We start from the raw sequence: 22,575 nt of genomic DNA, 5'->3' as shown, positions 1-22,575 counted from the left end.
TGAATGACGTGTTCAACGTATTCAAATTATACCGTTGATTTTTGAAAAAATGTAAATCTCTTATGCATTTTTAAAAACTTCAGTGCCTTTAGTTACTATTTTTAATAAATCAGTAACAAATGTAAATATAAGTAATAAGGTATCATTTTTTGAGTTTTATTGGGATGTAAAACGGGTTGGCACATGACATATTTAAATCACATATTCTTTTATAGCAAAACAACTTGTGCATCCAATCTGTAAAATGTAAATAAAATAAGGAATGTATACCTTAAGTATTTCAAAATAAGTGAATGATGGCTGACTTACAGTACTGGGTTTTTCTGATGGTGTGGCTGCTTTCTGCACTGGTTTGCTCTCCTCGTGTTTGATTGGAGCCCCTCTAGATTCTTCTGCTAATTTTGAGGCTGCACGGACTGCTGCTGCCCCTAATATTTAAAAACATATTTTTATTTTTTGTTATTTTTTAGGAAATAATAACAACAGTTAAAGACACAGTAAGAGAACGTGAAACTATTTCTTACCGGTAAGGTGAGTTTTCTTCTTCTCAAACACAGACCCTGTGCTTATTGGATCTTCACTTTCTGGTTTGAGAGTGAATGCACCAATCTTTTTGGAACCACTCTGATTACAAAGAAAGATAAAATTATCAAACTAAGGCATGCTTGTACTAAAAATGCACAACAAAAACTTTCCAGTTAAATCAATTTGATTCAGTTTGCATCATTATGGCATTCACAATTTTGAAAGGGCACCATTGATCATCATAAAAAAACTAAAGTTGCCCTTGGTTACTGAATACCACAGCATGATGCACGCCTAATCGTCAAATATTGTTCAACATAAACCTCATAAATTTTTAAAAGATTAGGATTGCCTATCAAAAAATAAATAAATGTTTTATAAAAACAAAGCCTTGATTTCAAACAATTAATTCATTTTCAGTATTAAGTCAGCCCCCTCCCCCCCTGATCTAATTTCCATTTCTTATCATACATCTATATAGAGACTTACAGTGACAGAGAAGAAAATTTTCAAAGATTATAACATATATACATCATATCATTCAAAACTGGTTGTGTTACTTAGTTTATTTAATACCTAGCAGCAGAGAAGATGATTTTCAAAGAATTATGTATTTTCACATATGCAGCTTACTTAAACACAATTTTTGTAAATTGTTTAACTATGCATATTTTATTTAATACCTAATGGAAATGATTTTCAAAGAATTCAGTTTAATAAAAAAAACCAAGAACATAAAATTATAATAATTCTCATCATCAATATGCACTATAAATTTATTTAATACCTAAGCAGAGAAGATAATTTTCAATTTGTAATTTCAAATATATAAAAATTGAAATATAATTTTTTTTTTTGAGGCACACTGAACACATAACTATATTTAGTTTTAATGATATATTTTCAAGGAAATACTAATTTCACTATATAATCATACACACACACACCACATAAAAATTTCTTTTAAACACTTACATTATCATAACTATGTACTTAGTTAGTTTATTTAATACCTAGGAGCAGAGAAGCCATTTTCAAAGAATTCATGTATTTTCACTTTAACAAACCACCAGGAACCATTAATGCTGGGGCCATAAAATTCTTTTTGTAGAGGCACTCCTCATCATAACTATGCAAGTTAGGTTATTTAATACCTAAGCAGAGAAGAAGATTTTCAAAGAATTCATGTAATTTCAGATATAATCAATACCCCGCCCCAACACCAGAACCAGGGGTTCAAAATTTTTTTTGTCATGGTCAAGTCCAGACAATAAATTTTAGGCAAGTAAATTTCTCTCCTATACATCATTAAATTTATGTAACTTATAATTTATTTTCATTTGTTGCATTGAATGAATAAAGACTATGTATTAATATATGTTTTATTTGTCCTCCATAAACTGTCATATAGTCATACATTATTTCAACACAATACCAGACTGATAGATTACTTGTACATTACAATAACTTTTACAAAGCATAAATAAACATCTGTTACAATAAATAGAAATTAGCTGTAAGTCACAGCTATATAAATTTAACAAACTCATTGTTTTATATAGGAGGAAACTTAATTTAACATTTTTTAATAAGGAAAATAAAAAGATATTTTTACATTTTGTTTTATGGATTTTGAAATTTTAAAATTTTAAAGCTTTATTTTTAGCTTTACGATTTTTTTTTAAAAAAAAAAGATCACTTAAATTAAAGTTCACAGTGACCTTGAAATAGGCCCCTGACACACCTGGGGCCATAAAATTTTTTGGTAGAGGCACTCTTGTATAACTATTTACTTACTTGGTTTATTTAATACCCAGGGGCAGAGAAGAAGATTTTCAAAGAAATCATGTATTTTTACTATATAATCAATAGAGCCAAACCCTAACACCAGAACCCCTTTTTCACAATTTTGGTGGCTATATAACTATCTTTTGGTTTATTTAATAGGAGCAGAGAAGAAGATTTTCAAAGAAATAATGCATTTTCGCTATATAATTTATATAGCCCTGCCCTAGCACTAGAACCCCTGAACCCAGGGCCGTGAATTTCACAATTTTGGAAGAGGACTCAATGCTGATTACAATAATGCAAACAGTTTGACTGCTTGATGTCAAGGTTTGATAACTCTAGGCCTTATAGATGCTTTGTGCCAAATTTGTTGAAATTGGTTCAGTGGTTGCAGAGAAAAGCTGAAAATGTTCAAATGTTAACACACGACACACGACGGACGACGGACGACAGACGACGGACGAAAACGGATAGCAATAGGTCACCTGAGTTTACTCAGGTGACCTAAAAATGCTGTAAAATGCACAACAATATTCAGAAAATCACAACAGTCTGCATCTGGCATACTCTTCTAAAAAAAGATGAAAGGTGCAATAGCAACATTTTGGCCTCTATGATAAACCACGTGGAAATGAAATTCTTATTAATTGGTAACTTAAAATAATTTTTTTTTCACTGTGCTTGTGTATGACAGTTATCTCATGAGATAATTCATTAAAATCCTCCAAACCTCTTTTTCTTTCTGTTCCTGGGCTTCTGGTGGAGAGTGGAAAGTGACGAAGGATAAACCATAACTGGCAGTCTGAAATAACACACATGTATAACAAAACTTACTATAAGTCTGGCTGACCAATCAACAAGATACATATAGTGATATGAAATACTCAGTGTCTAATTTAATTGAACTTGCTGAATTACAGCAAAAGTTAGTCAGTTTTTCATCAAACATTTGATTCTTATTTTCCCTTTTCAATAATTTCAAATTTTATTTTTTTGCATTGTGAATACACAACTTGCATTGAATTAATTAGTTTATATCGAATTTTCAAGCATTGTACTAAATATGTTTCAATATAAAACTGAATGTTAGATTTAAATTAACCAGAAATCATGCCTTGTTAAAGGGTTGAGTGCAGACAATTTTAACCCTGTCCCATTTCTGGCTAGCCACTGCTTTGTTGAGTTTGTCTTGCCCAAACATTCTGACACTGTTTCTGTTTGTTCCATTTCTACTCTCCACTGGAGTCATAAAAGAGGAGGCCACCAGTAAAACCTGTCATAAAACAATAAAAAAATATAAATATGTCCATTCTTAAACATTCAGAGGGGAAATAACTACAGTAAAACCATTTCATATTTAAATATTTTTTAACTGCATAAAGGGGAACAACTCTGTTTACACACACAATTTTGTAGAAGGAAATCAGAGAACTATTCTACAGAGTGTATTATACTACTGCCACAAAAATTTTGCTTGTTTGGTAGAAAATGGGAATAAATCTAAATATACATAAACTGCAGTCTCTTGTAAAATGTAGAAAGTTGAAATAAATCTTATTATTATCTAATCAGATTACCTCATAATTTTGGTCTGAATCTGATGTTGATTTTCCAGCAAGAACTTCAACAAATGCTGAACCTTCATTGCCAATGTCAATGGAATGTATTTCTGTTGCTTTCTCAAACTATGAAGTGAAAAAAGTAAAAATAATGATCAAACATCAATCTAATAAATCCTTATAAATAAAACAACTTGAGAAAAATGAGAAACTGAAGACCCCTGAAAATATCAAAGGTAGGATCATTTGCCTAGAGTAATTAAGCATTTCTTGTCAAAGTGTCACAATAACCATGAGTCCCTTGTACTGATTAAGTAACAGAACTGTGTTGCAACTAACTTGGCCCCTAACACTTCCCACTTTGATGTTGTGGGGCTTATGATTTTCCGTCTGCTCTCAAAAGATTTTTCCTTGATCTTTTTGTATTAAAATCTCCAAGAAGAATACTTTACGTCCATATTCTAATTCTATGTCTTAGGAGAGGCAGAGATTGACCAATCACACTAACAAATTCTGGCTAAGCATTGCATAACTGCCTCTTCTCCCACATACAGCCTTGGAGGATGGATGTTTTTCAAGTTTGATATTTACCCCCTTCCTCCCTGCCTCCACCAAATATGCATATGAACCAAGCATCAAATGAATCCATTTTTAATGATTATAATAAAGAAAACTGCATTTACTATGAGGACATGTGATATCAAACTAACAAATCATAAAACTCGTTATATACTGTACCAATACCTGAAGTACAACAGTTGCAGCTTTTCCACCTGGAACTTTCCACTTAAACGTTCCCTCTGGTTTTAATAAATTCTCTGCAGGATGGTTCTTAAAATATCGAAAATGTTTCAAAAGATATGTATAGAAAAAAAAATCACTCACATAAAATAGGAGGGGAAATATTTTTTTTTTTTAAATTGTTTTCACATATTTTGTGTTGGTAATCATGGAATTCAGAGAATGAACAGATGAAAAAAAAAAAGAAGATACTTATACATATATGTGTTACAGTTGTAAAATTGCTCTGTTACTTTTCTTTTTGCTTACCTATTGACTATACCTGTTTTTTTTTTTATTATTCATTTTTACAATTAACATCACAATTGTCTTTTTAGTCTCGTTCTTTTACTTACCGTTTCAGCATTACTAAAAGACACGACATGTTGTGGTTTAATTATAGGCATTTTGCTGCCTTGAATTTTGTTTACTTCAGCATAAAGTTACTTAAACAAACATTGATGTTTCAAAACTGTGCTATTTTCTCCGAAACTGAACTTCTATGTTTATTCAGCTCGTCACGTAGTTTCGTATTTTCTCGGAAGTCTTCTTGGTTTTTCATATTGGCGGTCATTCAACCACAGAAACGCGAATCACACTTTGCAGGTAAAATAAAACATTGATTGCATATGCATATTAGAATCTGAGAATTTTAAATTGCACCGCTTTGCAGTATTGTTAATACTTCTCAAACATTTTCCATTGCCTTCTTTGTTTGCAGACTTTTGAATCATTCATTGTGTAACAGGAAAGGAGAAAATGCATGGCAATCATAAACTCAGTATCTACTGTAACCATTACATTCAATTCGCCCTGAAGACACAACCCAAGTTCTTATTGCCCCTGGCAGGACTTTCACCTGCAAGTCCAGGGGTGGTCAACGGCACCAAATCTGTTTCATGGCTGGACCTGGAACTTTCCACTTAGGTGCTCTACCAACGTTCCCCACGGTTTACAATTGAAACTGAAAGTAACTGAATATGTTTATAAACAGAATAATAGGCTACTGCATGTAATATGATTAAAGCTTATTGATCATCTAGCACACATACCATGAAATGTATGAAATAATCGTCTTTACAAGTTAATATTGATCACAGTGATTTTGTATTAAAAAATCACTCACATATAAAATAGCAGTTTGACACATGAAACATTTATGCAATCGATAAACTCATCTGTTTTGAATTTACTCAAATCAATTGTTTTGGATAAAATGATAAGAAATCTCAGACGACTCGGACCATTGACATCTCGGCCCAATGACACCTCAGCGCAGACAGGTCTGCTTAAGATTAAAGACAGGTCGGCCAACCTAAAAGACAACTCGGCCTAAACAGAATTTCATCGAGAAATATATCATGTTTCCGATTTCAGAATTTGTCACGTAAAATAGTTTATTGAAAAAATTAAACAAATGACAATAAATTTATCTTAATTATAGAAACATCCCTGAGTATATTAATTTTAGTCAAGGAATGAGAAAACATACATGTAATTAAGGTGTTTGATAAGTTAATTGCGAAACAAACAAAATACTGCGGCACATTCTTTAGAGGGTGGTCAAGTTCATGTCATACTGGTGGCGATGAGGGGTTAATTTCGAGCAGGCTCCATTAGATATTGTCTACAACATTTCTTATGAAAACATTCATGAAAGTTAATGGTTTCAACCGTTTTATACATTAAGAAAATTCATATAGATTTTTTTTTTACTCTTGAGCTCTCAGCAGAGACATAAATAACATGTCTCTGCTCTCAGCATTTACATTGCGCATTTACACAGGAGAGAGATGCAAAAAGCAGTGTTTTCCCCAGAAAATTTTTGATGCATGGGGGGAATTTTGCTGAATTGACGGCGCGCGGCATGTGTTGGTTAAGTTAATTGTACATATAACTAAATGTATATTTAAATGAAAAAATACAAAATCATTGATTTAATTAAATGATAAATACATTTTGAACATATTGTAAATTTTACTTAAAAATATTCAACAATTGAGTTTTTAAAAAAATAAAAATAGAACTAATAAAAAAATATTTACTAGATTAAAATTTTCTATAAAGCCACTGTCTTTTTACTGTTTTGTGTATTGTGTTATTTTTGCTTTCTACAAATAGACCCCTAGAGACCTCCACCTTTTTATTATTCTTTTTAATGTCCCTTAACTTTTGCAGTTGTCTTGAAACAAAAAGGATGCTCATTAATATGTAGCACTAATGCTCCAATGTAAATATTGTGACAACTCATTTGGTGTTTGATTTTTCCCGCTTTTGAATATAGGTGAAGGTAATTGTGTATTAAAAGCACATATTTGAACTAAGTACCTCCCCATAGTTCATAAAGTAAATCAACATTGATAATGTTAATAACATATGTTTATTTTCAGCACTTTAATGCAAAAAATGTCTTAAATATTATGAGTTAAACTAATCAGTGAATCATTTTTTATGTCGGAGCAACAATGCTATTTACAGAACGACTTGTGAATGTTGGAAAAACCCACATGTGCATTAACAAGTGTATTGCTTTTACACTTCTGAGCCAAGGGTGATCATTTTCATTGAAAACACCGTGAAAGTAACTGAAATTAATTATTTTTTATGGTTATCAGTTTAATATTTAACCAATTAAAAGCCTGATACTTAGTAACATACCAGTAAATTATTGCAATAAACAAAAAGTGACAGTTAGGCCTATTGCATCATACCCCGTGCCATGATTCGCATCGAGTTCACAACAAGTGCACAGAATGGGTACAGTTCACACTAGGATTCTAGTGATTTGATTTGTTTTATTGAAAGATTTGTAACTCATAACAATCAAATGGTACCCAATTAATAATTCATGCATAGCAGGAAGCATGGCGGCAACATGTGATGCATTGCGGGAGATCATGAATGCATGTCGGTACCTCCATGCAAAAACGGCCTGGGGAAAACACTGCAAAAAGTAATATAACTCCCTTCCCGATCTGATTTTAGACAGAATAATTAACTTTTTTAGCTCACCTGAGCCGAAGGCTCAAGTGAGCTTTTCTGATCACATTTTGTCCGGCGTCCGTCTGTCCGTCTGTCCGTCTTTTAAACTTTTTACATTTTCGACTTCTTAGCCACTCGGCCAATTTCTTGGCACACTTTTAAGTGTCAATTTATTTTCCAAGGGGATACATGAAAAAAATTAATGGCATTTTTAAAAAATCTTCTTCTCCAGAACCGCTGGGCCAGGAAAGATGAAACTCATGTGTTTTGTAGATTCAAGTTTGTTCAAATCATGACCCCCGGGGCAAATCCAACAGACATAAATATATAAATCTTTAAAAATCTTCTTCTCCAGAACCACTAGGCCAGGAAAGATAAAACGTGGAATCATCCTCAGGTAGTGTAGATTCAAGTTTGTTCAAATCATGACCCCCGGGGCAAGGGTGGGGCCAAAATGGCCGACCCAAGTTTTACATAGGAATATATAGGAAAAATCTTTAAAAATCTTCTTCTCCAGAACCACTGGGCCAGGAAAGATGAAACTCATGTGGAATCACATCTTGTTTGTTCAAATCATGACCCCTGGGGCAAGGGCGGGGCCAAAATGGCCGACCCATGTTTTACATAAGAATATATAGGAAAAATCTTTAAAAATCTTCTTCTCCAGAACCGCTGGGCCAGGAAAGATGAAACTCATGTGGAAGCATCCTGAGGTAGTGTAGATTCAAGTTTGTTCAAAGATGACCCCCGGTCTGCCAACCTACATAGGAATATATAGGAAAAATCTTTAAAAATCTTCTTCTCCAGAACCACTAGGCCAGGAAAGATGAAACTCACGTTCATCCTCAGGTAGTGTAATTCAAGTTTGTTCAAATCATGACCCCCGGGGCAAGGGTGGGGCCAAAATGGCCGACCCAAGTTTTACATAGGAATATATAGGAAAAATCTTTAAAAACTTCTTCTCCAAATGGGCCAAAGTATTTATTGAAAAAAATATATAAAAAATCTTTAAAAATCTTCTTCTCCAAATGACCATGAAAGATAAATTGTGGAATCATCTTCAGGTATTATAGTTTGTTCAAACATCCCCCGGGGCAAGTATATTTTACATTATATAGGAAAAATCTTTAAAAATCTTCTATAATCACTGTAATTATGTAATCATCTTAATAAGTTAATTGCTAAATCAAACAAAATTTTACATGGAATATATATTTAAAAATCTTCTTCTCCAGAACCACTGGGCCAGGAAAGATGTTCACGTGGTCATCAGGTAGTGTAGATTTAAGTTTGTTCAAATCATGACCCCCGGGGCAAGGGTGGGGCCAAAATGGCCGACCCAAGTTTTACATAGGAGTTCAAAAGAAAAAACTTTAAAAATCTCCTTCTCCAGCACCACTGGGCCAGGAAAGATAAATATGTGGAATCATCCACAACATTTCAAATTTGTTCATCATGAAAACATTCCGATGTTTTACAAGGAATATATAGGAAAAATCTTCTTCTTCTCCAGAACCACTGGGCCAGGAAAGATTCATGTGGAATCATCCTCAGGTAGTGTAGATTCAAATTTGTTCAAAATTGGCATTTTACATAGGAATATATAGGAAAAATCTTTAAAAATCTTCCTCTCCAGAATCACTGGGCCAGGAAAGATGAAACTCATGTGGAATCATCTTCAGGTAGCGTAGATTCAAATTTGTTCAAATCATGACCCCCGGGGCAAGGGTGGGGCCAAAATGGCCGACCCAAGTTTTACATAAAAATATATAGGAAAAATCTTTAAAAATCCTCTTCTCCAGAACCACTGGGCCAGGAAAGATTCATGTGGGATCATCCTCAGGAGAGAGTTTGTTCAAATCATGACCCCCGGGGCTAGACTGGGGCCAAAATGGCCGACCCAAGTTTTACATAGGGATATATAGGGAAACCTTTTAAAATCTACTTTTCAAGTACTTCAAAGCTATGATTAGTGATATTTATATGGAATCATCCTCAGGTAGTGTAGATTCTAGTTTGTTCAAATGATGAACGCCTGGAGGGGCGGGGGGTAAATTCAAGCCCGATGTGCTCAGGTGAGCGCTGTGGCCCCTGGGCCTCTTGTTTAAATAAGGTAAATTATTTTTTCTATCACAAAATTTTGCTTGGGCCAGGGTCGTCTTTTATATGGGCCGACATGTCAATAATTTTGGGCCGACCTGTCAAGGCCAAGGTGTCAACTGTCACCGGCTAAGGTATCGTTGGGCCGAGATGTCTGTCTACAGATAAAATATACAGATTGGTTAAAGAATGTATTGATAGAACTAGGGAGTAAAAGGTAACTGATTGACCAATGCTGGATAGTGGAGAAATTATCACCAACAGAAAGCAAAACAATCTTGTGCCATTAATTGCACATTTTTGGCATTACAGGATCTGTGGCATTATGGTCAAAGACTGATATATATATAAAACCATAACACTACAGTACTACAGCTAGACCTGTATATAAATATGGAGTGATATTTTCTCTCAGGAAATAAGCAAAATTCATCCCAAATTTTCAAAACCATATACGTACTAATTGAATGAACAATGAATTTTATTTTTAGAAGTGAGAAACATGCATTCTGGGGATGATTCTGGAACAGGAAAAACTCCTCCAAAAAAGGAGAGGAAAAAGAGAGGCGAAGGTGAGTACAATAAAACACACCAAGCAATAGGTATATTGTTGTGTACAGTAAATTAATAGGCATATAACCTTATTTCTTTTAAAAGCTTCAGTTATTTTGATTAATTTAAAATAAGAACTTGTTTTGGGTAAATCTCATCTAGATGTTACATTTTGTAGCTAAGAAAGAACCACAGAAGAAGTCTCCTGACCCCAAATCTAGGAAAGTGGCTGGTGATAATGTTCCAAGAGGAAGCACCTTGGAGCAAGCCAGAGTGCCTACAGTGGCAGAAAGGAAACTAAATGATCAAGAAATGCAGTCAAAAATGGCACAAAATGTGGCATCAAACATTCAAGGCATCAGTGTGCCTCTATCAACTATTCAGCATGGAAGTGTGGCTCCAGTCCATGCGGTCAGTGGTAGAGATGACCACAGCTCGTACCACAGAAGCATCTCTCCATCCAGACCTCAAGGTCCAGGGAGGGTAGTCCAAAGGCCAATTCAACCTCAACAGCCTCAGTGGGTCCTTCAGGGGGTACATAACCCACACAGACCCAGTGTACCTCTTCCCAGACCAGCCCCCCAACAGCAGGTTATCAGGGAGCTTGGGCCTGTGGGCAAACATGGAGGGGAGAGAATTGTTCTACAGAGGCATATCACTCCTCCCAATGCAGAGGGAAATGGAATGCTGCGACAACAGCTTTTCCAAAAAATATCTCACTACCCAGAAACACAGAGTCATGAAAATGTGTTTAGACAATATCAACAAGGACCTGCATCAAGTATAGCTTCATCAGTTCAAGGACTGATTGAACAGCACAGCAAGATGACAGAGGCTGGTCGACAAAGTGGTGTCAGTAAAGATATACCATCAGCTCACTCAGTGGAGAGGTTTTCTCCAGGTCCTCCTCAGCAGGTAACTTGGGCTGATTTTTCCTTCTCAAAAAAACAAATACTTGCACTGGATGATAACATGAGTATTCCATATATTTATATTATCAACTGAATTTTTCTGTTGTGCTTCAAACTTCAGCTACAGGAAACTACATCTAGATATATTGAATTCAATTTTACAGGTTTCTACAATAAGAAGAACTCCTTCTCCAGCTCACATACAAGTTGGCAGAATATCCCCGGCTCCTTCCGCTGGACAACGAAGATCACCCGGGCCATCAGGTGACAGGACGACACAGCCTGTGAATTTATCTGTGTCAGAGATCAGGGAGACACTGGCCACAGCAAGGATGACCAAGAGCCAGGCAGGGACAATATACTCAGGGCCTGTACACAGAATAGCCAGCTCAGAGGAGGAAAGTACCTCTGTAAGTTTGTGTCAAAAGAGTATTGTTGCGTTTTATTATAGCATTTAATTGTACATGTATTTTACAGATATTTTTACCCCAAAAAATCGTTTTGCTGGCATGACATTGTTTCCTAATTTATGAATCTTAATTCAATGGTGTGTAGAAATGTATCAGAGCTAAAACTATACTATAAACTTTAAGCCATAGTGATTGAAATAAAAATAAACCATTTGTAGGGCAAAGATATGATGATATTTGCTCAGACCCAGGGCGATTTGCTGAAGCATGCACTAATGACAGGTGCCCTGCCTCCTCATGTCCAGGGCAGTAACCTTTTCCAGAAGTCTCCACACAGAGTAATATATTTATATCATATCCCATTTATAGTGTGCTATTTCTAAAATTTGAGGATGCACATTTTTCCATTTAAAGTTATGATAATGGTTTGTCCATTTAAAGTTATAATAATGGTTTGCCACATTTGGTTTTATGTCAAAGTGTGAATCAGCCAAGAAGCTGAGTCACTGGCAATTGACTGGTAATTGTATGTCAATGGATACTGCTTTGCAAAGTGAAAATAGAACATAACATTGTCTATTTATCCCAAGTTATGTATATGTTATTTATTGTTCAAGCATTCAAAGTTTGGTTTGATCATGTGTAGATATTTTATTTATAGAATGTTTAAATATTTTATGTACTAAGTGTGTTATTCATGAGATATGTTCTGAGGTATCATACTTCATCAGCATTGCTGTTTTATCCAGTACATGTTTATAAAACATGGGTACATCACACCTTTATCCGTCTTAATGTACTCTCTCAAAATTGCAGGAGCAGTCAGTGAGTCCACATCACAAAGACACAGTAGGGGGTCACATTTCTAGGAGAACCCCCAGTCCAATTCCCCCTACTCGTGTTGATATGGGCCGCATATCCCCTCATCAACAAAGACATCCATCTCCTCAACACAGACACATACCCCCTCATGACAGGTACACATCCCCCCAGCAGGGGCTGTCCTCACCCCCTCAAAGACAGGTTTCACCAAACCCCAGGCGGGCATCCCCGCATCAGAATCCCCAACAAAGATACCCCAGCCCCTCACACTCACCAGGACAAATCAGAGTGGTATCTGGTGGCCCAGGAGGGAGGGACTCGGTCAGCCAAGTGGGTGCCAGTGGGATCAGTGTCCCCAGGAGGACACCCTCCCCAAAACCCCAGCACAGGCACAAGGAATCAATGGCCGCCCTAACTAATCCCAGGCCTCAGCTGCCCCCATCTACAGTGAGCATTGGAAACACATCTGTTCCTATTCGACAGCCTTTTGTGAACTTGGTTCGCTTACAGGATGTTCCAGTGAGTGGTGTTTCTGTGAGTTCTCATTCTGTGACACAAGTTTCTGCAAGACCTCCGGATGTGTCTGGGACACAGAGACAGAACCCTGTATATCAGACACAGCTGTCTCAGGGATATGAACCACATATCTCCCCTGACAACAAGCAGAGAGAACAAGCACCTCCAAACCCTGCTCAAATGCAGCCTCAACAGGTATGTTTTATTGTGTTTTTTTGCAGGAATGAAAATTGATATGGATAGAATTAATGAAAAGCAAATGAATTAGTAAAAGAAAATTTTCTTACATTTTATCTATAAAATGTAGATATACAAAACCATTGTGTGATGTTAACTATATTTCTTTCTCATTCAAAGTTGCAGAGAAACCCTTTTACATTTCCTCCACAAATGCCAACATCATTTTCTCAAGTGAATCCCCATGCCTTCTCCCAGTACAAGGACACAGAAGCCAAACACCTGCCCCAGCTCGACCAGGAACGGAGGAGTTTACCCCCAGTCAGACCCGAGGTAAAGAGGGGGAGTCCTGACGAAATGCCCAGGTTGACCCCTATTGACCCAATTAAGTCTGAAGATCGGGACCCCAATGCAGAGATGGTGGAAATGGTAAGTGTGTCATTTGGTGTGATGTAAGGAATGGATTGTGAAAAAATCTTGATTTGTGTTTGTGCTTTTAGACTTGAAATGTACAAAGGTATCAATCAGCATTTCCCATATTGGAAATGCTCATGTACTTTGTAGCACTGTGATTATTTTTTTCCCATTTCAGGAAGCTCCATTCAGTAAAAGGTTACAGAACATAGCTAATCTCCCTACAAGTTCCATCAACAGATCAACATACCGGGCCCATAGTGTAGCTGTTCACAGGGCAAAGTAAGGAGGCTTAGGATTGTAAACATGTCAGTAGCTTAACATTTTGAGTTCTGGGTACATGTACTTACCTTTATTGAATATTACAGGGCTGGGCTCATTACAAGCACTGCAAAATCTCTGGATATCTTGAGACAAAACTTACAGAAATTCATCAACAAAGAAATTGATGTCATCATTCAAGATTACATGGAGGTCAGATTTTATCTGTTGAAATATGAATTTGATAATTTCAAAACTGCAATCATAGATAATTCATTTCTTTTCAGGTCACCTGAGTTACTCATGATAACTGATATATCATGATTGGTCTTTGTTGTTGTGCATCATGCTTAGTTCTATGCTATTGTAAATTATTAATTGAATATCTTTAACTTCTTCTGGAATACCTTAAAAAAATTTGAACTTTTTTGCATGGAAAGCCAGCAGATTTTAAGAAAAACCCTTTTCTTTTCTCATAAGCATGTAACAATTTTATAAACACTTACATGAAAATATCATGATTCTCAGGTGACCATCAAGGCCCATGAGCCTCTCATTATTGTACATTTATCCTATCTTTGTAGAAATTTTTCAACCCTGGGATAAGAAATATAAAGCTTAACAATGGGGAGAATTCTGTCAATGAGGAACATGTACAGGCAGTCTGTAGACAAATCTTAGAGGAGGTATGTAAATCTAGATAATTAAGTGATGGTCATGCTCATGTTATAAGTGAACCAGTTTATTAGGGTTAAGACTTTCTATGGATAGATTTTTATATACATGTATGTAAAAATTGCAGTGGAGCCTCATTTATCTGGACACTTTGGTTCCCAGTCAATTTGTCTGGATATGTGACGCGTCCGGATACCTGAATCACCAGTTAAAGAAGACAAGATTATGTTTAAAAATTCTGTTCAGATGAAAAGTCGTCCGGATACTGAAGCATCTGGATATCTGGCGTCCAGATATCTGAAGGTCCACTGTATTATCTTTGAATTTTAGACTTAGGAAATGTATCGTGCAGATCAAGTAGTTCTTTTCTACTTTTAGGCCAAGAAAATGTACTGTACTGATCAAAGTTTCACTCCCACCAGACCAGAAATCTCAGACACTGTCTCAGAAACAGGCAGCACAGGAAGTAGAAGGGTGGGTAACTCTCTCAATACTACAGCTGTATCAAATTATTAAAGAATACGTAATTCAGTTACAGATTAAGCATTCACAGTAAAGGCCACAGGGTCATGAAACATTTTGAGTTTAAGTGCAAGTCTGGATGCTTTCTGTTATGATGAAGAAGTCAAACTGTCAGAAATGAAAACATTATTCAATATTACATTACCAAAGAAATGCTATTTGAAATTTTAGTGTTTAAGTTGACAGTAAACATCTTTCAGACATCATTTCATGATCCTGGGGCCAGATTTTATAAATTGGTAAATTATTTCCCACATTGTTTATCAGTTTCAGTATTTTAAATGAGGAATAATGATTTTGCTGTTGTTTCAGATTATCTCTCGGAAAAGACGAGGATCTGATACAGATTCAGAGAAGAGTGTTCTCCCAGTCCCTAGAAAGGTAACAGCTGCTTTACATAGTTAATAATCAGGAAAATATTTGTACAAAGCTTTAGATAGAGGGCTTAATCAAAGGCAAAACTAGTCTAAGTAAAAATAAAATCATCAAACATGTTTTTCACAAAAGGTAAATTTTGAGAGTTACTTGTACAGTGAATTCTAAGTTTTGATAATTTTCGTTGTAGAAGAAGGGGCGGCCACCATTATATGTCTCAGGGTAAGTTCTAAAAATAAATGACAACATTAAATGTAATGATCCAAGTGTTAAAAAGTAAGAAAGTGGTTTACATCATGAAGCTTGCATTTTCAGACCTTGAAAGCATTTTCAACAGTTCAATTAAATTAATCCCTGGACTAATCATATGTGGTCTTAAATTGTAATTTACATTGATTTCATGTTTGCTTTATTCAACAGAAGGAGTACTCCCTCTAAAACAGTAAAAACAAATGATCCCATTAAACGAGAAGGACCAAAGGTGAACATTCTTCAAATTTACATTGTATATGATAGAAGTCGTCCTAATGTTTAAACAGAACATTCTGATTAATTACAATTAATGACAAAAAAAATAGTCAAACAGATTGTTTTGAAATTAATGACTAACTTCAAATAATTGTTGGAACTAGAAATAGAAGATGATATGAAGTCTTTATTTACAAGTACTAGTATATTACATAGATATATTTTTCTTTCAGTGGGACTGTGAAAGGCTAACTACTGAAACTCTCTTTGTAATGGGTGCCAAGGCAAATAAGTGAGTTTTTTTTTTTTGAGATAACATACATTTACCTTTAATTGAATCTTTTACTACCAGTACAAAAGTATGGTAGGTAAAAAGTTAGGCAAATAGTCAACTGTGCTATGTGTGGCATGTTTCTTTTCATAAATCTTTTGTGATCTAAATCAGGATAGCCATTACATGTACTTGAATTATAGATGTATTAGATATTAACAATAAAAAATTCAAATTATTTCCTTTTAGGGCACTTGGTTTGGGGGCAACAAGAGGAAGAATCTATATCAAACATCCTGAGACTTTCAAGGTAAGATTCATTTTTTCCAAGTACAGGTACACACATTTAGTTTAAATAAATGTCTATTTTAAAAGACTTACAAATGCTAGAAATGGTGTGCATCCAACATACCAGAGAATTCTGTTCAGTTTCTGAAATCAAAAGTTCTCTTGGCTTTAACTTTTCAGTACTCTGGTGACCAGGATGATAAGGTGTGGTTGTATGAGAATCAACACATGCCCGCCACTGGAGGGAAGACGTACATGTTGATACTGGAAGATATCCAAGACCTGGCCCTGGAGGATGATTATAAGTAGGGAATGATCTTTATTAAATGTTCTTGACATTACCATTTTGTTGAATTTTTTGGCAATAAATTTTATAGTAAAAAAAATTTCATGCCAAGTTGCAAAAATTTTCAATATGCACTAATTAAATATTCAATATTGGCTCCTTCTATGAACAAAAATGTACTGCACTTTCTGAAGATTTTGAACTACATGTAAGTTGAAGTTGACGGTTTGGTATAAATGATGATTTTCCATGACAGAGACAATCCTAGTGTACATGTGAACAGTCTGAAGGGCTTCTCTGTTCCACAGTGGATGATCGACAAAATCAAAATTCAGATGGCTGCCCTAAGAACAGACACAAGTAAACCTAAAAGTCGCAGCAGGTCCAACACACCCAGCGACATTAGGACATCAGGACAGGTGTGTGTTAAATGATATTGTCTTTGTTAAATTTCTGTTGACAGTCAAGGTGTGTCTATCGCAATGTGCTTATCTTTGTTAATGTTCAAAATCAAATAATCTCTATGTGTGGGGTTGACATTGAGAAAGGTCATGTTTTCTCAAGATTTTTTTCTGTGTTACAATATAAGCTTGTAATTTCAGCAAATTTTATATGCAACAAACTATTGAATGTTGACAACTCAGATTTGAAAGTTAAGTTAAACGTAAAAGAAAGTTGACAATAAGCTGTACATTTCAGGAGGAGGAAGATGAGGACAATGCCCAGAAGATTCCATTCTCCTCGTTTGTCAGTCCTAAAACTGAGGACCAGGATCCTGATAAAGATGAGGTAATTTTTCTCTCAAGAAAACAGGGTAATGAACAAGATGAAGGAACATTGTGTGCACCGTCACAGTCACTCATGAAAGCTTTGAACACATTTGAAGGCATATTTCATATTTGTAATAAACTTGCAGGGTCTATTCATGAAAAAAAGAGAGTATTGGAATTTAAAATGATTTTATTTTAACAGACATATAGCTAAACACAAATCAGCATCTTAATAAAATGAAGGAAAAAAGGTCCACGTCAATTTTATACATATATATATATATACAGTAAAACTCGCTTATAATGAAGTCACTGGGACCTTTGAAATTACTTTGATATATCTGTAATTTGTTATATCCGTATAAAAAATTCGATGAATTTATATAGGTGTGGGTCCAAGATAACTTAGCTATATCTGTGAATTCACAATATCTGTGTTCGTTCTAACTGAGGTTTACTGTATACAGTTTTCTAGCAATGATGCAGGTTGCACTTTAACATAGAAGTTATAGAACCACTTGCTTTTATGCTTCAGAAATCCTCCTCAGCAGACACGGAGACTGAGTTTTTCTCGGGAAATGATAATGACAACACAAGTAACATGTCCCCCTTCAACATGACGGGGGGATTTGATGACGGCCCCTCCCCCACCTCAGAGATAGATAACATGGAGGATGAGGATGGTGCCATCAGCTGAGACATTAAGTGGGCTGTTACTGATTTAAATGGCTCCTTTATTTGACAGTGACAGTAGGAGTATATTCTGAAGTCATTTGACATGGATTTCTACATGGCATGGGTCTCTTGACTCAAGGCTTAAAACTTGTTCAGAGATTCTTGAATCAAGGCTGAAAAAAAACGGATAATTAATGTTAAACATTATATCATGTTTTGGGAGTCAACACTCTTTAATCCTTAGATACAAATTACATGTATAGTTTTATATCTAATCAGATCATTGGTACTATTTTTTGATTTGTTTGTGGAAAAGACACTATGTTACCATAGTCTAAAAAGTAAAGATTCTAAAACATATTTTCTATATCATGAACAGAGTCTATTGTAAATCACAAGTTGTTTACAACTGTATATACAGAATATATATAACAATTTAGTGGAAATCTTTTCAATTAACGATGTACTTGTATAAAGATTGAGAATGCTCTGGTAGTAATAATTCAGATATTACTAAATCCTTCAACTGGATGAATATACAGTGCAATTTCTATATCTTAATCGTCCACTCAAGATTAAGATGGATTGTTTCAGAGAGAAATACATCCAGATTTGATACAAACATACATTTGCATTGTTATGAATTGACTTACTTTTCAGATATTTTTAAGGAAATAACCATGGATGTTTTTAAAAGTCTGTTATCCATTTTGTGCATATGTACATTTAGTGTAATATTAGGTATGTGTACTTATACTTGGTTATAAATGTATTTTATTGTAAATTATGTTAGCTTTGAGAAAAAATTTAATTGCACAAAAACTAAAAGTTTATATATATAGTATTACTGTATAAACTGTGTATATAATTTTCGTAATACATCTCAGATCATGTTTCATTTTCTCTGTTGACAGTATTGTGACAAACATTCAGCAGCATATCTGCTACATGTGTATGTATTTCAATAACATGCTAGTGTTGAAGATACTCTTTTTTTAATTGATGTAAACAATGTATATTTAATGTGATTAATGAATCTTTGTTATGTTGTTTATTATTTTTTTAATTTCACAAACATTTATAATCTCGCTCTCCCGTGACAAACAATGGCATACATGAGGGTTGTCTATAAAGTTAGTAGACAAATGCTGAAATATCTGTACAGTGACCTGTACATGTATAATAATTTTGAAAATAGACTCTGATTAAGTGAAGGAATATCAGTTCAAAGTTTCAATTTTAAACTTTGACTTCTTTTATGATTAGAATAATCATTTCATCCAAAACTTAAAATTTTATAAATATTCAACCCTGGATTGTGCTCACTATCTACATCCTATAAATTATTTACAAAAAATTTAAAAAATTAAAGCCATACTGTTATGACTATCTAGGTCCATTCAAATTGGCAAAAACTCTTTTGTCCTTAAACTTGATAGACAACTCTCATAGATGTCAAATACTGTGGATCTCTTAATTTTTGTGGCACCTTATTTTCCGCTACCATTATTCTTCTATTGTTAATATTTGTGTATTTATTATGATACTGAGTATACAAATTATCACTTTTGTTAAGATATTTGTTATGAGTACTGTACACTGTATGTGAAATACATTGTAAATGACAGTGTTCTTGATTTTTCAAGAGGAGTCCTGCATACAAATCATTTATAATAGTTTAAATGCCCTTTCAGGCAGATGATTTGGTTTAATAGCTGATCACAGCTGGAGAGCCCAGATTCTTTCCAAATCTAAATTAATTGCACTCTAGTTCTTTGCTAACATTTGTCATGAGTATATTTTACATATTGGATTACTGGTTTTAACATATAGCACACAGTATTGTTGTAGATACAGTGTATTTAAAAATGCTAAGTCATTTTGCAGGACACTTTCTTACAAGATAAATTGTATGGACTTCAAACTGATAAGTTCATCTTTAATTTAACCACATGGAGTTATAAGCTCACATGGGTTACTTCTTTTATGATTAGAATAAAATTTGTTACCTTCGCCCAAACTTAAAAGTTTATTAGCAGTTCGAGCGCCCCAAATAATTTGGTCACAGATACACATGCAGGTGCTCGTCTATACATATTAATTTGTTTACTTTTCCTTCAAAGAAATCTGGTGAGATATTCTTTTAAATTATCAAGTTTTATTCGCGTAATTAAAGATAATAATACACTTTCAGTCATTTAATTGTATTAAAGTCCATAATCAAATAAAAGGCAACAAAATTTTATCAAATGCCGGCTATATCAAGAAATTTGAATTAATTTAGCGATAAAGCAAGATAATATTGGGGGAAATAAAACATTTTAAATAAAGTCTTACTGACAAATTGTGATAGTTGCTTGACTAAATCTGCGTCATGGAGACTATGACGTACAGTATTTCTTTTCCTTTGTGGAAATGCAGATAAGTGCTTAAAATGCGTTAGTGTATTTATTTTTGTTATTAATTTCTAGATGTATTCATTTTAATTTACATGCATGATCCGTCTGTGCATGTTCGATATATAATTCAAATGGAAAAGTGGTATAAGTCGTCGAAGGACCAGAATTACGGCGTATGTTTGTTGAACTGTACGTGTGTCTGAAATTATGATTACTGTGTATACACAGACTACAAATCCCACTGATCTAGTAAAAGGTGTGTAATATTATGTAGCATTACATAATAATCAGGTACACAAGAGGCAACGAAAACGCGCGGTACGTGCACTATACAAAGGATAAACTGCGATTTTGAACCTAAAAACCTAAAAAATCAGAATAAATTACGGTTCGGGAATGCAATTATAAATATGATGAATTCCATTTGTTCAATATGTTTACATTTATCTTAATATAATGCTAGTTTACATTTCTTGGGGCGTTCGTTATTATACATCGTAAAACTTGAAGCACTCGTGATTAACAACTGATAAATATAATTCGGGACGCTCGTGAATTATAAAATATTTTTTTAATCTAAAACACGCATCAAAGACACAAGTTTGGTTCTTTACTAGTTAATTTAAGCTTTGGGGCGCCCGAAATGCTAATTTGGGGCGCTGGTGAAAAGATAAATTGATTAAGATTTGGACTTCAAACTGAAGGTAAAAAATTTTGTTCATCTTTAATTCAACCACATGGAATTATAAGCTCACATGATCACCCATTGTCCAGCATCTGTCCATCTCTCTGTAAACTTTTCACATTTTCAAATTCTTCTCAAGAGCAAATAGGCCAATTTTAATCAAAGTTAGTCCAATGTATCCCTTGATAAAGGGAATTGTAATTTAAATTGTTACAAGATAAATTGATACAAAGCATCAAATTGGCCGCAAACACGTATCATTTTAGCATTTTATGGAATTTTTGCAAAAGTAAATTCCGAGGAAAAAAATCAAAAAACAAAAATTACATTACCAAGCATGCTACATTTTTTTATACTTTAATTTCCAGTGTGAACAAAAAAAAAATTATAAACATATGGATAGTGTCCTTTGCATCTGTAATTATTAATGTTTTCAAAATTAACTTCCTCTTAAAAACTTGTAAAATATATTAAAAGTTATTTTAGGCACTGTAATTTTTATCCGGAAATTCAATGCTTTTTGCTTCTATAGCTTATGCACACCCACATTTGGGAGCAGTTCATGCAGCAACTTTTTACAAGATAACAAATTGATGAATATCTGCTGAAAAATGGAAAACAAATTTAAACTTGTAACAATCATTAGGAGAAAGTATAAAGAGAATATCTAAAAAGTTTCATTTGCGACTTTTATGTTCATTATCAATTATATAAATATTGCATGTAGTTGAGTGTAACACTGAAAATTTGCATCCCAAGAAAACCATTGTCAACCGAGGCGCAGCCGAGGTTGACAATGGTTTTCGAGGGGTGAAAAGAACTATATGCGGTATATTGCATATCGTTGCCCCCACAAAAGTCAAATTTTGAAAATTCTTGAAATGTGCTGAAGTCTATAAATTGTATGAGAAATATAAATTAACAGAACATATTATAGTTTGAAAGTAGTTATTGACAATTTTTGTTTTTATGATGTCACAAACTAGTCCGATTTTATATCATTTTTAAGAAAGAGGACAAAATGGACAAAATTACAACAATTTTAGCTTTAAAATTTATAGAGCGCAAGTTTGCTCAGGAACTATACTGTTTATTTACATATTTCATTGATATTATCATTCAACACATTATATCAAGATATTGAGCGGGATCAGACCTGCGCTCGGTGACTTTTACTCAAAATACCGACGTAATATATACATTTTTCTGTAGAAATCATGGAAATTTTAAATTTACGTCATCTTCGTGACGTCATTTCAATCATATGACGTCATTGCATATGAAAATATTCAGTGCTTTGAAGTCAGCATATATCCCCCTGTTTAAAAACATATTAAATATTTCTCCGTTTAAAGATTTTGGGG

General features: G+C 34.3%; 1 protein-coding gene across 1 annotated transcript in view; it reads left to right on the top strand.

Annotated features, from left to right (window-relative positions):
- LOC134253250 (uncharacterized) overlaps window positions 1-19,754 on the top strand; it is a 39,932-nt gene extending 20,178 nt beyond the window's left edge. The window contains exons 20-39 of the mRNA XM_062735766.1: window positions 4,991-5,258; window positions 10,226-10,306; window positions 10,465-11,201; window positions 11,362-11,607; window positions 11,826-11,945; window positions 12,424-13,152; window positions 13,303-13,551; window positions 13,715-13,818; window positions 13,905-14,010; window positions 14,382-14,483; window positions 14,851-14,946; window positions 15,307-15,375; window positions 15,560-15,591; window positions 15,790-15,850; window positions 16,071-16,129; window positions 16,358-16,418; window positions 16,577-16,701; window positions 16,939-17,101; window positions 17,382-17,471; window positions 17,988-19,754. Of these exons, the coding sequence (XP_062591750.1) occupies window positions 4,991-5,258; window positions 10,226-10,306; window positions 10,465-11,201; window positions 11,362-11,607; window positions 11,826-11,945; window positions 12,424-13,152; window positions 13,303-13,551; window positions 13,715-13,818; window positions 13,905-14,010; window positions 14,382-14,483; window positions 14,851-14,946; window positions 15,307-15,375; window positions 15,560-15,591; window positions 15,790-15,850; window positions 16,071-16,129; window positions 16,358-16,418; window positions 16,577-16,701; window positions 16,939-17,101; window positions 17,382-17,471; window positions 17,988-18,149 (3,660 nt within the window). The 3' untranslated portion in view covers window positions 18,150-19,754. The remainder of the gene's footprint in view (window positions 1-4,990; window positions 5,259-10,225; window positions 10,307-10,464; window positions 11,202-11,361; window positions 11,608-11,825; window positions 11,946-12,423; window positions 13,153-13,302; window positions 13,552-13,714; window positions 13,819-13,904; window positions 14,011-14,381; window positions 14,484-14,850; window positions 14,947-15,306; window positions 15,376-15,559; window positions 15,592-15,789; window positions 15,851-16,070; window positions 16,130-16,357; window positions 16,419-16,576; window positions 16,702-16,938; window positions 17,102-17,381; window positions 17,472-17,987) is intronic.
- The last annotated feature ends 2,821 nt before the right edge of the window (window positions 19,755-22,575 follow it).

Source organism: Saccostrea cucullata, unplaced genomic scaffold, assembly GCF_032062105.1.
Source record: "Saccostrea cucullata isolate Sc308-1 unplaced genomic scaffold, CSIRO_AGI_Scuc_v1 ctg28, whole genome shotgun sequence".
Taxonomy (NCBI): domain Eukaryota; kingdom Metazoa; phylum Mollusca; class Bivalvia; order Ostreida; family Ostreidae; genus Saccostrea; species Saccostrea cuccullata.
Note: the sequence above shows the minus strand (reverse complement) of the source record. Positions and strands in the feature narration are given on the sequence as shown.